General features: G+C 36.3%; 1 protein-coding gene across 2 annotated transcripts; it reads left to right on the plus strand.

Moving 5' to 3' along the window:
* The first annotated feature begins 876 nt into the window (after nucleotides 1–876).
* On the plus strand, nucleotides 877–13,531 carry LOC113701866 (exosome complex exonuclease RRP44 homolog A). Of its 2 annotated transcripts, none has more exons than XM_027222726.2 (24): nucleotides 877–1,166; nucleotides 1,361–1,483; nucleotides 1,618–1,775; nucleotides 2,214–2,269; nucleotides 3,337–3,459; nucleotides 3,666–3,796; nucleotides 3,885–4,125; nucleotides 5,264–5,417; nucleotides 6,065–6,305; nucleotides 6,561–6,717; nucleotides 6,892–6,960; nucleotides 7,187–7,312; nucleotides 7,420–7,472; nucleotides 8,137–8,243; nucleotides 8,535–8,589; nucleotides 8,680–8,779; nucleotides 9,305–9,416; nucleotides 10,120–10,240; nucleotides 11,151–11,210; nucleotides 11,307–11,412; nucleotides 11,492–11,587; nucleotides 12,521–12,602; nucleotides 12,719–12,784; nucleotides 13,164–13,531. In XM_027222726.2, the coding sequence occupies exons 1-24, from the start codon at nucleotides 1,113–1,115 to the stop codon at nucleotides 13,369–13,371; spliced, it is 2,799 nt and encodes a 932-aa protein (XP_027078527.1). In that variant the 5' UTR covers nucleotides 877–1,112; the 3' UTR covers nucleotides 13,372–13,531. The 2 variants fall into 2 exon arrangements, with proteins under 2 accessions (XP_027078527.1, XP_027078526.1); XM_027222725.2 differs by having other exon boundaries at nucleotides 878–1,166; nucleotides 1,361–1,498.

A 13,531-nucleotide genomic window follows, 5' to 3' on the forward strand; every position in this document is an offset into this window, starting at 1 on the left:
ATGTTTTAATAAAAATCTCGAGTCAAACTCCAATTTAATTACGACTATCTCAAGTTGAGCTTGACTTTAATATTAAGTACTTGTTCGGGCTCAAACTCAAGATCGAGCAGCATCGATATTGATCGAAGCTAAACTTGAGTATAGTGCTACTTGATTTCAACTTGACTCGATACTGCCCCTATGCGACACCATATATGCAATATTTGTGTTTAATCATGTCAAGTATAATTGCACTAATGCTCATCATCCATTGTGAATGATTTAGTGAAAGGTTGGTTTGAGTGTTAATATTAAAGGAATTATAAATAGGAGGTCTCAAATTCAAAATCTTCTATTTACAAAAAAATTTGTGAATGATTAGTTTTATATACAACAAAACATTTTCTTGGTAAAAAAAAATTTAGATTTCGACTTTGATCACCACGATTGATCAAAGGCATGACTCATAGTATAAATTACCACCATGGATCAAGACATATCTTACAGTCATAAGTTGCTTACCGATTACTCATCAACAAAAACAAATTACTCATAAAGTAGTTGGTAACCAAAAGAGATTTAAGATTCTTCATGGATGTAAGTTAATAGATCAAATCCCTTGACCTGATTCTAAATCCATGATTTTTTGGAATAATTTCACAGGTGGTTCAGTTTCCAAATTCCCCCTTGACTCATTTGAATCCTCTCTCCCAGTAAACTTGGATTTTTTGGAGTAAGCGTCCAACGAAAAAAAAAAAAGATTACTCACCAACATAAGACTTTAAGAAAAAACACTTATTAAAATCAGAACTATGACTCTTAGCCCAAGACGATATGGGCTTGCTTTGAAAATATTAATACGTTTCCAACAGAGTTTCATACGTTAACCCAATTGGATTTGCCTCCATCCATCCCAACTTTAATCTGGGCTATCGCCCAAGCCCCCTGTAAGGCTAAAACAGTGCCTGTTGCATGCTTCGTTGCCATCCCGCTCCATAAAATTTTTAACGGCAAAAATTTATAAAATATTCCGTCCGTCGAGATCAACCGGCACAGCTGCAGCTTGTGGGCAAGCCCTGCAAAAACCCCCCAAAAAACCTCCACAACTATTCTGGAATCCTCATCAATTCATCATGCTTAAGAGCAAGACCTTTGTCCGAAAAACTAGACAAGGAGCAATTCGCAAGGTCTGTCTCTTAATCTCCTTCCCTTGAATCTTCAATTTTATATGTCTTTCGAAATTATTTGTTTCTCAATCTTAGGATTCTTCTATTTTAGCTGCTGAGGTCGTAAATGTCAAGGAAACGCGAAAAAAAAACTAGGGTTTTTGCTTGTGAGCTTGAATTTATATTTTTAGTTTGAATAAAAATTACACTTGCAGGAAGTCAGGGAGCACTATCTGAGAGATGATATATATTGCGGCGCGCCATTTTGCAAAGTATGTGACGTTTCCGGTGCTCGCTTGAGTGACTCTGCCTCCACACTTCTCATTCTCGACACCAATGTTGTACTTAATCAAGTAAATCGTAACCTGTTTTTATATTTGTTATGTATACTTAAAAAGAGATTGCGTAGTATACTACAGTTATTTCTGTTGTTGATTTTTTTTCTTGTTGTTGATGGTTGTTGTAACATTAGATTGATTTGTTGGAGAATCCAGCGATTGATGATGTGGTTGTGCTGTCGGTGGTGTTACAAGAGGTTAAGAATAAGAATATTGGTATATATAATCGCCTTAGGGCTCTCTGCAGTAACTCTTCCAGGAAATTCTTTGTTTTCTCCAATGAACACCACAGGTATTTATTTATTTGTGTACGTAAAGTGCAGAAGATACATAAGCCCCAATGTGTATTCAAATTATGTTTATTAGTATCCATCTGACTATAATAGTTTGCACTACAGTTGGTAGGCTCTAGGCTTCCCTTACGCATAGATATTTTCACATGTAACTTTAGGAATTTGTTTAAATGTCCGAGTTTTGTTGATTCACCAACTGACAGATTGCTGCCTTCGAAAGTTCGATGATTTTAGATCCCTCAAATGACTTCTTAATGTAATCAGCTTTTATATCATAAACATATTAGTTCGGTTTCATCTATGGTGCTGTGAATCTAGTTTTGAGAATAGTCAATGATAAGTTCTGAAGTTGCAGCATTGACAATGTCCTTTGTCACGTAGATAGTGTATTTCTTTTACATGGTTTTAATTCATGTTTTCTCTTTTTGATTGCAAAGGGATACATATGTGAAAGAGATGGCTGGTGAAACTCCAAATGATCGGAATGACAGAGGTTTGTTGTTTTGCATTACACAAACAGAAAACATGTGTGCTTTATCATGTTATCAGGGTTGCAAGATTCAGTCAGCTGTGCATTGGGTATTGGGATTTGCATGCCTATGAATGTTGAGTGTCAAATACTACAACTTTTCTTCCTTCTAAATGGTTCACAAATTACTTCTTGTTATTTGAATTGGATGCTAGACCACTTGTTATAGTTTTTAATGGACATAAAGGGTTTAACAGTGCTTACCTGATTACGGAAGATGCTATATTTGTGAAATTTCTGCACATGCATGTTACCACGGTTGTCTTCAAGCGAGATTCTGGTGACATCACACTTCAGAATGCAGCTGCTCCAAATTATAAAAGAAATACTCTAGTCTCTCCTGTGATTATTAAAATGCGGAAGTAGTGAAAAAGATGATAGTTGCATGTATGTTCTTTAATTGATGTGTCTGCATTTGATCTCATTTCCTAGTTCATAAAAAATTATATTGGAAGTTTCCAGTTTCTTTTGCAGTGTTTTTTCTTGACCTTTTAAGGTTATTAAACACTTAAAACTTTGAAAGATGCCCAAAGTTCTTTTGGTCACATTAATACGAGATTCTTATTTCTTTATTAGTATCAGCATATGGGATGTTAGTTTTCTAGCATTCTCAATTTTTAATTTGGTCAAAACCTCCGTGACTAATTAGTCAAATGGGAATGAGCACTTGCCTAATCTTTCAGACCGAATTAGTTTTAGATGCTTCACTGTTCATTTAGCACCTCATGTTGATATCATTGGGAGGTGTTACCAGGAATTTTCTTGTCTTTTTCTTTTTTCCCTCCTCCTATACACGCGAACAATTTTACTGGCACTACATAGAAATTTTTTTGTATTGTCTTGAAGTCTAATACTAGGATGTACCACCGACATGTTTGTAATACTCTATCAGTTATGGTAGCTGTACAGACATGAAAGCATACAACTGTCAATATAAGATGTTAAAAAACATTTGGTGCTCAAGTAGAGATGACTTATTTCAAGACCATGTATGGGTGTCCTAATAATTTGACTCTAATATTAAACTTCAGCAATCCGAGTTGCAACACATTGGTATCAGAGTCACCTCGGTAATGTTGTTCGTATCTTACTACTCACAAATGACCGGGAGAATAAAAGGAAAGCATTGGAGGAGGGAATTTTGGCAGATACAGGTATAGCATAATCTCGTCATCATCTTTGTCCTTGTCTTCATTGCCACTTTATTGATGGTCATTGATACTAAAAGTGTTGATGTAGCTGTTCTTTAGCTACTGCTGAGCCATCATTTTATGTATAGTACTTCATTCTCAATGTCAATTTATCATACTGGACATCCTGTGGCCCAATATTTGATTAATAATGTCTAGCTGCTTTTCAGTTGAATCATACGTGAAGACACTTGGCCAGCCAGAGTTGCTAGACCTGATTGTTCAGCCTTCATCTGAGGATGTTAACATGGAAGATGTGGAGGATCTGAGACCTTCAAAGAGAAAAGTCATCTACACTGAGGTATACTTTGAATATCTTGTTTACTTGTACTCTGATAAACAATCTTCTGTCTATTACTGCATTTACTTGTTATTTAATTATTGTGCAGCACAAGCCCATGTCAGAGATTACTTCTGGCTTGCTTCGAGGGATATATCATCAAGGAAAACTTCGTGTTAACCGTTACAATCCATTTGAAGCGTACGTTGGAAGTGAAAGCATTGGTGATGAAATAATTATCTATGGGCGTGCAAATATGAATCGAGCTTTTGATGGGGATGTTGTGGCTGTGGAACTTTTGCCTCAAGATCAATGGCAAGAGGAGGCATCCATAGCAATAACTAATGAAGGTTTTTACTTGTTCTCTTTTCTTTGAGGGCGTTATCTGGTTATTGATGACACAAACTACAAAAGTAGTGCTTTGGTGTTGAAAAACTAGTCCAAAACTTTCTTACAAGTCAAACAAAAAGGAAAGAAAATTTTCCTTTGCTTTCCTTTTATTTTGATGTTATCCGAACACTGTCTAGAGGGAAGCAGAGGAGCAAATTCTTTGTTCATTCACTTATCATTGGATTTTGGAGGTAAGGTGGTTAAGATGAGTGTAGTATCTTGATACAGGATGAAGGCAGTTACTTTTCTTACCAATAAGTTAAGGATTTGTTCTTCATTACCTCCAGGGACACTATTGACTAAGCTTATAAGTTGAAGATCCCCACATACATGCATGATAAGTACTCCTTTACTATTTGTTTTATCTGACATCCAATTAGTTGCGCAAATACTCTTCTTGTGGATGGAAGAAGTATGTGGATGTAAATATGCTTAATGATACGAATAAAAATAAATCTGTTGCCCCTGCACCGCTTCTTGGTCCTGAGCACTAAGTGATTCTTTAAGTTTAAATTGTTTGCCAGAATACTAGAAACTTTTTGACTTTGAAGCTGTTGAGGAGTATCATCCAGATACGTGGGCGAAAGTACATGGACGAAACCAATACGAATAACTCTGTTGCCCTTGCTCCGCTTCCGTGTCCTGAGCACTAAGTGATTCTTTAGGTCTGAATTGTTTGCCAGAATACATGAAATTGTTTGGCTTCGAAGCTGCTGAAAATTATGATCTAAATGGAAGAAGCACTTCTCTTTGGAAGGATTAGTATGTTATAGATATTTGGCATTTCTTAATATCAAGTATACAGGCAGTTTTGTATCTATATTTATGCTGTTGTTCCAACCAACTTTGTTCAGTGGGATCCAAATTCCTTCCTACTCTGTCATTATTCTAGCTAGTTCTACATTTAGTTTACAATCAACTTAACATATCCTTTGTTTCTTTATCTGCTTCATTTGATTCATCCATCCCTGTCTGTGTGGTTCTCACCCTTTTCCTCGCATTGTTTTTCAATGATGTCCTCTGCGAGAAAGGAGAAACCTGTGTATGTGTGTGGGAATTTGTGTTGAAGCTATGTGTTTAGTTAATTTTTTTTTGCAGAGGATGATGAGGAAGACGTTCATCTACCCCCAAGTAGTTCCGATGATGCTCCTAGAGCCACAAATCTTGTGCAAGGATCAGCTGGGGTCTCAGGTTCTGTGCCATCCCGTCCTTGTGGACGTGTTGTTGGTATTATAAAACGGAACTGGCATTCGTAAGTTAAATACGTTTGTTATTGAATGCTAATTACCTGCATGATGTTATTTTTCGTTAAATTTGGTTGGCACTCATTGTTTCACTCCCCTCTTACCTCTTATCTATATATGATTTACTAAATTACTATCTTGATGGGTTTTACTTTCAATTTCAAAAGAGAGTCTTCTTAAAGTATTAGACTCCTTGCATTGCAAGTCTCTAGATACTGTTCAATTTTAAAGTACTTACAGAAAACTCGTACAGATGAAAATGTTGTGTGGGTTTTTGCCAACTACCTTAATGTATTGCTCTTCTCTCATTGGGCTTTTGGTCTGCAAATTACTGTTCGTAGTGATTGGAGATTCATTCATTTGAACTACTGCTTAGGATAGTACAGTCTTAAAGTTGCAAACAACTTTATTATATACAATACGGATTCTATAGTGGTCTGGCAGGCATAACACTATTTCCTAGGGATTGCAATGGAGTGTAGGAATATCACCAATTTTACACTCATTTCAACCATAAATTCCTTGCATATTGCATCTCAACCATCAGCTTGATATGCTTAGCTTTTTGCAGAATTGATTTACACCATAAGAAGAAAATCTTCATGCTCTAATTCGAAGGCTAAACAAATCTTATTCAGAAATCGATTATCTGCAGATATTGTGGTTCGGTGGAGCCAATGCCTATGCCAGCAGGCAGTGGTGGTGTTGCCCATGCTTTATTTGTATCTAAAGACCGTAGAATTCCTAAAATCCGTGTACAAACGCGTCAGCTGGGGAACCTTTTGGACAAGAGGATCGTTGTTGCTGTTGATAAATGGGATATTTTGTCTCGATACCCATCTGGTCATTATGTGAGGACAATAGGAGTAATAGGGGACAGAGATACTGAAAGTGAGGTACGTGGCTATGTCATTGTTACACTTACAGTTCTGAAACAGAGTTTTGCATTAGCTCTGTATCTTCATGGTGTTTGTTTTCCATCTATTGTAGTTATACATGATTTTTCTCCTTTATACTTGTCATACTGAACTTTCTAGTCATCTGTGTTCTTTATATGAGCTTGAGATGCTTAAGCCAAAACAGCTGGGTATAACATATTGATTCATCACAATTTATGTGTAACAACTATATTCTCTTATCATGTGTTTCAGGTTGTGCTGTTAGAGAATGATGTAGAATTCAAACCATTTTCCTCTCAAGTTTTAGCATGCTTGCCAGCGTTGCCTTGGTCTGCGTCTAGTGAAGATCTTGCCAATCCTATCAGGCAGGATTTGCGACAACTCCGTGTATTTAGTGTGGACCCTCCAGGTATGTAGTTCCATTTATATTTCTGAAATTTTTCTTCAATTTCTGTTTTATTATTTCTTTTTTTTTTTTTCTAGTTGTTCATTAACACCTTTCTTATGCTTATCATGGTGCATTAGGATAGCTTTGTTGTGTATTTCTAGTTTTAGCTGACATTCTTATTTTCATCTGGTGCAGGATGCAAGGATATTGATGATGCATTGCACTGTACAGCTCTTCCTGATGGAAATTTTGAAGTGGGAGTTCATATCCTTTGAGTTACATTTGTCCTTTTCCTGTGTCACCTTACATTACTCGTTACTGACTTTTCCCTAGTCTTCCCTGGATGGTAAGTCGGGTTTTGTTGGGGGCGGGGCGCCGGGGGGGGGGAGGAGCAGGGGGTGATGTTTTAGGTGTGTTGGATTCTGCAAAAGAAATAATGAGCTACCATGAGTAGTGCTCGTGTCAATTTTATTCTTTAACAACATATCAAATATTGCTGATGTCACAAACTTTGTTCACTCTGGAACACCACTTGATGATGAGGCTGCAAAAAGGGGTACCTCAGTCTACCTTGTTGAGCGCCGAATTGACATGCTCCCTAAACCCCTAACAGAAGGTGATACTTGCTTTGCATTTGAAAAAAAAAATGCACCATAGATTTATGAAGATTTTGCTGATTTTCGTCTATGCAATAGACAGTATAAGTTTTTGTTGATTTTGCAGATATATGTTCACTCCGAGCTGATGTTGAGAGATTAGCCTTCTCTGTGATTTGGGTAAATTGTTCCTCTGTACATGATCAAATTTCTGCTATCCTTTTTCCTGATTTTCCAGTCGAAAAATTTTCTGGAATCCCCACTTTGGCAAGTGGCATGAAAGTGCAAACGTGGTACTATATAGAGTTTATCCACCTGTTGTACTTAACATGGTAATACTCCCAGTATGCTGTATCTTGACATTGACCACTTATGATGGGATTTAGTTGTTTTAAGTGTTTGCTCCGTGATTGTGGGCATTGTTTTATCAGATGTCATTTTTAAGCTAATTTTTTCCTGAAGAAGTGGTTATAAGTCCAATTTCTTCCTGTGTTGTTTACTCAATCATACTAGCAGAAGCTTATGCTGTCACTCAGATATTGCCAGGTCAATGATACTAGGTCATGAACAGACCCAGAAGAGGAGTATTTTAATAGCCACTTCAATTTCCATAACAGTTACATTCTTTTTTGGTTTTTGGAAGCAGTTATTAATAAGCTACAGTTTCATTTTGGCAAGCAATAGCAAAGATTTTACAGTCAAAATGTGCAATTTAATGAGTTGTCATGGTTCTCAGTTTGTTGAATTTATCTTGTCTAGTAAATAAATACGTGTCACTACACTGTCTACAGGGACTTTTTTCTTTAACACATCATATAACATGTTAAACACTTCTCCCTTTCAGGAAATGACTCCTCAAGCAGAGATTATTTCCACGAAGTACACAAAAAGTGCAATAAAATCATGTGCAGCTTTGTCATACGTTGAAGCTCAAGCAAGGATGGATGACAGGTGCTCCTATATTTTACTTCTATTGCAAATTGTTTTCTTGAACTTAAGGACAGACCTATCTCTGAAAGTACCATATTACTAGTTTGTTTCAGCATTATTGTGATATTTGCTTTGAATCATAAATGATGTTTTTCAAGGAAAAATTGGACTATGTTGCTTGAATAATGAGCTGTGATGTTTATATAACATGTTGGATATTGGGGTTATTGTTTATGTTACTTATTGTACTATTACCTTTCTTAACTAACCTCCTCTTTAATATCACAAATATTTTTTATTCTTTATCTGCAGTCGACTGGTGGATCCATTAACTACTGATTTGCGAAATATGAATGCTTTAGCGAAGGTATTGGCACTAGTCGTTTCATTCATTTTCCTCATCCCCACATTTGGGTATGTGCGTTTATTATTGTGGACTACATCTTGAATTTTGCAGATCATGAGGCAGAGACGTATTGATAGAGGGGCGCTTACTCTTGCTTCTGCTGAAGTCAAATTTCAAATTGATACTGAAACTCATGATCCCCTTGATATTGGTATGTCCATGCTCTTGTATTTGTGTTTACAATCTATACCTTTAGAACCTGCAATTAAGAAGTGCTCTTGACCTCTTGACAAGCAGATAGCAATGTCTAGATTGGGCAGAAATTCATTTTAGTGTCCAAACTGCTGAAGTTAGTGTTGGACCAATGTTGCCAACACCTCTTCTATGATTCCTGTTTAGAAGTTTGCAAGGTTGAGCAAAGATTACTTAGTGTGGGTTTTATGTTTGGCTTGTTGACATTGCCATCTTGAGATGTGACCTTGAAATTCAAATAAACTAGCATATAACATCTATTACCATCATCACACCATTATAGGACAAGAAAAGTAAAAGTTAATGATCACCCCTCCCCCAATCACCATTTTTGACTTGTTTGCTGTAATCTTGTATAAGAGATAGTAGATGTTCATAAATGTTTTACTGGACGTGGTCATTTACTTGTCATTGGCTTATGAATATTCACTATCCTGTTGTTCGGCCAGAATCATAGTTATATTTTGCATTAACCTTGTTTTAGGAATGTATCAAATAAGAGAAGCAAATCAAATGGTTGAGGAGTTTATGCTTGCAGCTAATGTTTCAGTTGCTGAAAAAATTCTCAAACATTTTCCCCTGTGCTCATTACTGAGGTACAGTATATATTCTTTTTAGTTGTTCTTTGTTGCAAATTCTAACACTGACAGAATTACTTTTTGTAATACTACTGTCTTTTACTTACCTTTTGGAATGAAATTGAGATTCATTTTCCATTAATTTCAACAAAACATGCTTTGGTTACTCTCTCTCTCTCTCCCCCAAAAAAAAAGTGTGTATTATGGACAACTGGACTTTTAATTAAGCATGCTGATAAGATGGATTTTCTGGGATGCAGCATTCTCAGAAATTGTAATATGGGTCGGCAACTGACTTACTGATTATTAAGAAATAAAAAGCTAATGGAATTGGATTAATTAACCGGACAAACTGCTAATACTCAGGACAATATCCAATATTTTTGACTGACAGGAGAATAGTATGCTGATCTCAGTCTACCTTCTCATTAATCTCCCCTTCTTCTGGCTGCATTCTGTTAATTACCCTGCTGTCAGTCCAAGGGTGACATGCATCACTATGTCTTATTGTCGTGTTTGAGATCTATCTGTAGGTGTGGCTGTGCAGTTCTTTACTGTCTTGAGCAGTAAATTATCCCAATTATGCTTTCAGAAGGATTTCATTGGTGCATGTATTTTCCTTTTTATATAGTTAGTGAGATAGTGAAGTCTAAATACTAGTTGCTTAGGCTGTTCTGTTGATTTTCATATTATTAATCTATTGCAACTATAACATTTGCAGACGACATCCTACCCCTACAAAAGAGATGCTTGAACCTTTAATTCGAACAGCTTCAGCTGTTGGTCTCCAATTGGATGTGTCATCCTCAAAAGCACTTGCTGATTCGCTTGATAGTGCTGTGGTCAGAAAAGGATTGGATTTTTCTTACTTTTGTTTTTTGCAATTATAAATTTGTTTGCTTTCATGAATTCTTTGGCGCGTGGTTTCTGTTTGTCATTTTTTCCCCAACTTGCTACTACTTTAAAATGTGATGCATATGTTACATGAGCTTGTGCTTGTTTGAAGACACTGACTTTGACAATTAATTAATTTCCTTCTTTCTCTAGCATCATCTTTAATTTCTAGTGTAACATAATATCTGTAATTAAGTCCCTCTTGATTCAGAAGGAAGTAGTTCCAATGAAACTATTAGTGAAAGAATGATGAAACAAGCTAGAAATACCTTTTGCATCTAAAATCCATGCACATCTTCACGTCTCTGGGTGGGTTTTGAACAGCCACATGGAGTCTGGCTGGCATCAATATAGTTAGAAGGGTTTTAATGCATCTTAGATCCATGTGTTTAGGGGTACAACTTTGCATATAATTGGAGAATCTGCTTTTAAGTGAGTGATTCATCTCTCTAGCTTTTTAATAGCTGGCAATTGTCCTTAAATGAGGTAGTAATGGTATTATAAATCTGAACTCTATGTCTCTTCGCTTTGCTTCTTTTTACTTCCTAGGATCTCTGCCTTTGCATGCATGTCAATGTGTAAGTCTTATATAAATGTCACTTTCTTTGCTTATTTTTCTTGAATGATAAATAACACCAGGTGACTGTTAGCTTTTTAATAGCTGGCAATTGTCCTTAAATGAGGTAGTAATGGTATTATAAATCTGAACTCTATGTCTCTTCGCTTTGCTTCTTTTTACTTCCTAGGATCTCTGCCATTGCATGCATGTCAATGTGTAAGTCTTATATAAATGTCACTTTCTTTGCTTATTTTTCTTGAATGATAAATAACACCAGGTGACTGTTCTTTTTTCTCCAGGGTGGTGACCCTTACTTTAATAAGCTGATTCGTATTCTGGCAACTAGATGCATGTCCCAGGTACTTCCATTTCTATAAATAGTTTATTTTCATTTAAATATTGTGCTATGAGAAGCTTCAGTCATTCTTTATCAAATTTATGTTCTTCAAATTCAGGCAGTCTACTTTTGTAGTGGAGAGCTCAGTCCTCCAGAATTTTATCACTATGGTCTTGCGGCACCTCTGTACACTCATTTCACCTCTCCCATTAGAAGATATGCAGGTAATACAAGTCCTTTGTGATCTTTGATCAACTCGTGAAAGCTAATGACTGAACCTTATGGTATTTTTCTCTGTTGTAGATGTGATTGTACACAGGTTGCTTGCTGCATCCTTGGGAATATATAGGCTTCCTGATGTACTGCAGGACAAAGCTCAGCTTACAAGTGTTTCTGACAGTAAGAATCACATCACTTACACCTTCATGACTTGTTCTCTTTGTACATGCTGTTTGACTATCACTTACATAAGGTTGCTGAAGTGCATGTAATACATCTTGATTGATTGAGTTGTTCAATTGGGTTTCCTTTCAATCAAAGAATTAACAGTTTCATGGTCGAAGCTTTGCTGGTGGTCTTGTAATATGGAGTTTTGATTCACTTAGCTGGATATTTGTTTCTGCTCCTTATTAGCACTATTTACTCTTCGCATTTTTTTCACTTGCATAAACTTTTCAAATAGAAAAGTTGGTGGGGTTTATGTACTGTTTGACATAACGTAGCTACGACTTCATTTTTGTTTCATTATTAGCTGAATATTGCTGAAGAGTTCCATTGAATCTTTCTTCAAAGCAATGCTTGGCTCTTCTCTTTTCATTCAGGATTTTGTTTTCCAATATGCATGGATATTTTTCTTGTGTGGATAAGTAACAGAACTGAGTGGGGAAACAAATAATATGAGTTAAAGAATTTCGAATATTTAATCATGTGGCCATGTCACTGTAGAAACTACACTGTCTAGCAGACTCTGGATGTCCATATACTTCTGTCCACTAGAAAAATGGTGTGACATTCTCGAAGTCAACAAAATGTGGTATTTTGAAGCTTCATTGATGATTGAAGCAGCCTTATTGGGTTCCTCTTGCTTTTAACTTCGATTAATAAAATTGATAAATAATGATATGTCCCTTGCCATTGTGAAAGTCTCATCACATTCATTGTCATCTTGCTTGAATCAGTTTGCATTTCTTATTCCTCGAATGTGTTCGACTTATGTTCATCAAATTTGGTTCTGAAACTTACTACTGTAAATGGGTTCTTAGACTTAGTTTTGACATTTGCATATTGTATTAGATTCTGGTAAAAATTTTGACTAGTGCCTATTTCAAACAGATCTAAATTATCGGCATAGGAATGCACAAATGGCTGGTCGGGCCTCAGTTGAGCTTCATACTCTCATATATTTCAGGAATAGGCAAGTATTTTATTTTTGAGGAGTCTTTTTCTCCCCCTCTGCTTTCTTCTCCCTATCCAAGCTACCGCATGCTCTCTCTCTCTCACATATGTAATTTTGTTATTCTACTGATGCAGGCCGACAGATACTGAGGCCAGAATAGTGAAAATACGAGCAAATGGTTTCATAGTTTTTGTGCCCAAGTATGTTTTGTTTCCTTGCACTTTAATTTACATAATGTGCATCTCCTGTATTTTAGTTTGCTTTCATCAGTACAGGGCAATCATAAAATTTCACGACTTTAGCTCTTTTAATTGATTGGCTAAACTTCTGATCTGAGCTTCCAAAACCCAATCCTCTGTCCCTACTGTGGCATTTATGATAAAACTGTCCCGACATGGTGAAATTTGAATTTGATTAATTATTTAACAATGAGTTCTTTTTTTATTATTATTAAAATGCAAAATTAGAGCAATTTGTTTGTTTGACTGGAGTCCACATAAAAAAAGGGAAGTAGCAGACCTCTCGTGGAAATAGTTTCAGGTTGCTTAGTTTGAGAATCCTTTCCCAATTATGTTGCAGGTACGGTATTGAAGGGCCAGTTCATTTGAGCAAGGAGGGAGAATGGTTGGTTGATGAACAGCAGCAGAGGGTTAGAAAAAGTGACAATAGTGTTCACTATGGCGTTCTTCAAACAGTGAAGATTCATATGGAGGTTGTGGAGCCCCAACCCCACCGGCCGAAACTCCAACTAACCTTAATTAACGATACAGATATTACGATAATGTGAGAAAAATGTATGCTGATTTGTTTTCCTTGCAGTAGAATTAGCCGTGTACAGAGTTGTAGTTTTAGTCATTCTTGGTCTGTTGTGCCGTGTTGTAGTTGTAATGATGCCGGAATGCTCATTTTTCCATGGAGAGTAATCTAATTCTTTTCCATTGTTTTCA

Source organism: Coffea arabica, chromosome 7e, assembly GCF_036785885.1.
Source record: "Coffea arabica cultivar ET-39 chromosome 7e, Coffea Arabica ET-39 HiFi, whole genome shotgun sequence".
Taxonomy (NCBI): Eukaryota; Viridiplantae; Streptophyta; class Magnoliopsida; order Gentianales; family Rubiaceae; genus Coffea; species Coffea arabica.

Bases quoted from the DNA above. Each gene is read 5' to 3' on its own strand.
- LOC113701866 (XM_027222725.2), top strand. From the start codon at position 1,113: ATGCTTAAGAGCAAGACCTTTGTCCGAAAAACTAGACAAGGAGCAATT. The intron at 6,306-6,560 runs GTACGTGGCTAT...CATGTGTTTCAG, and splicing joins ACAGAGATACTGAAAGTGAG to GTTGTGCTGTTAGAGAATGA. The intron at 8,780-9,304 runs GTATGTCCATGC...ACCTTGTTTTAG, and splicing joins TCATGATCCCCTTGATATTG to GAATGTATCAAATAAGAGAA.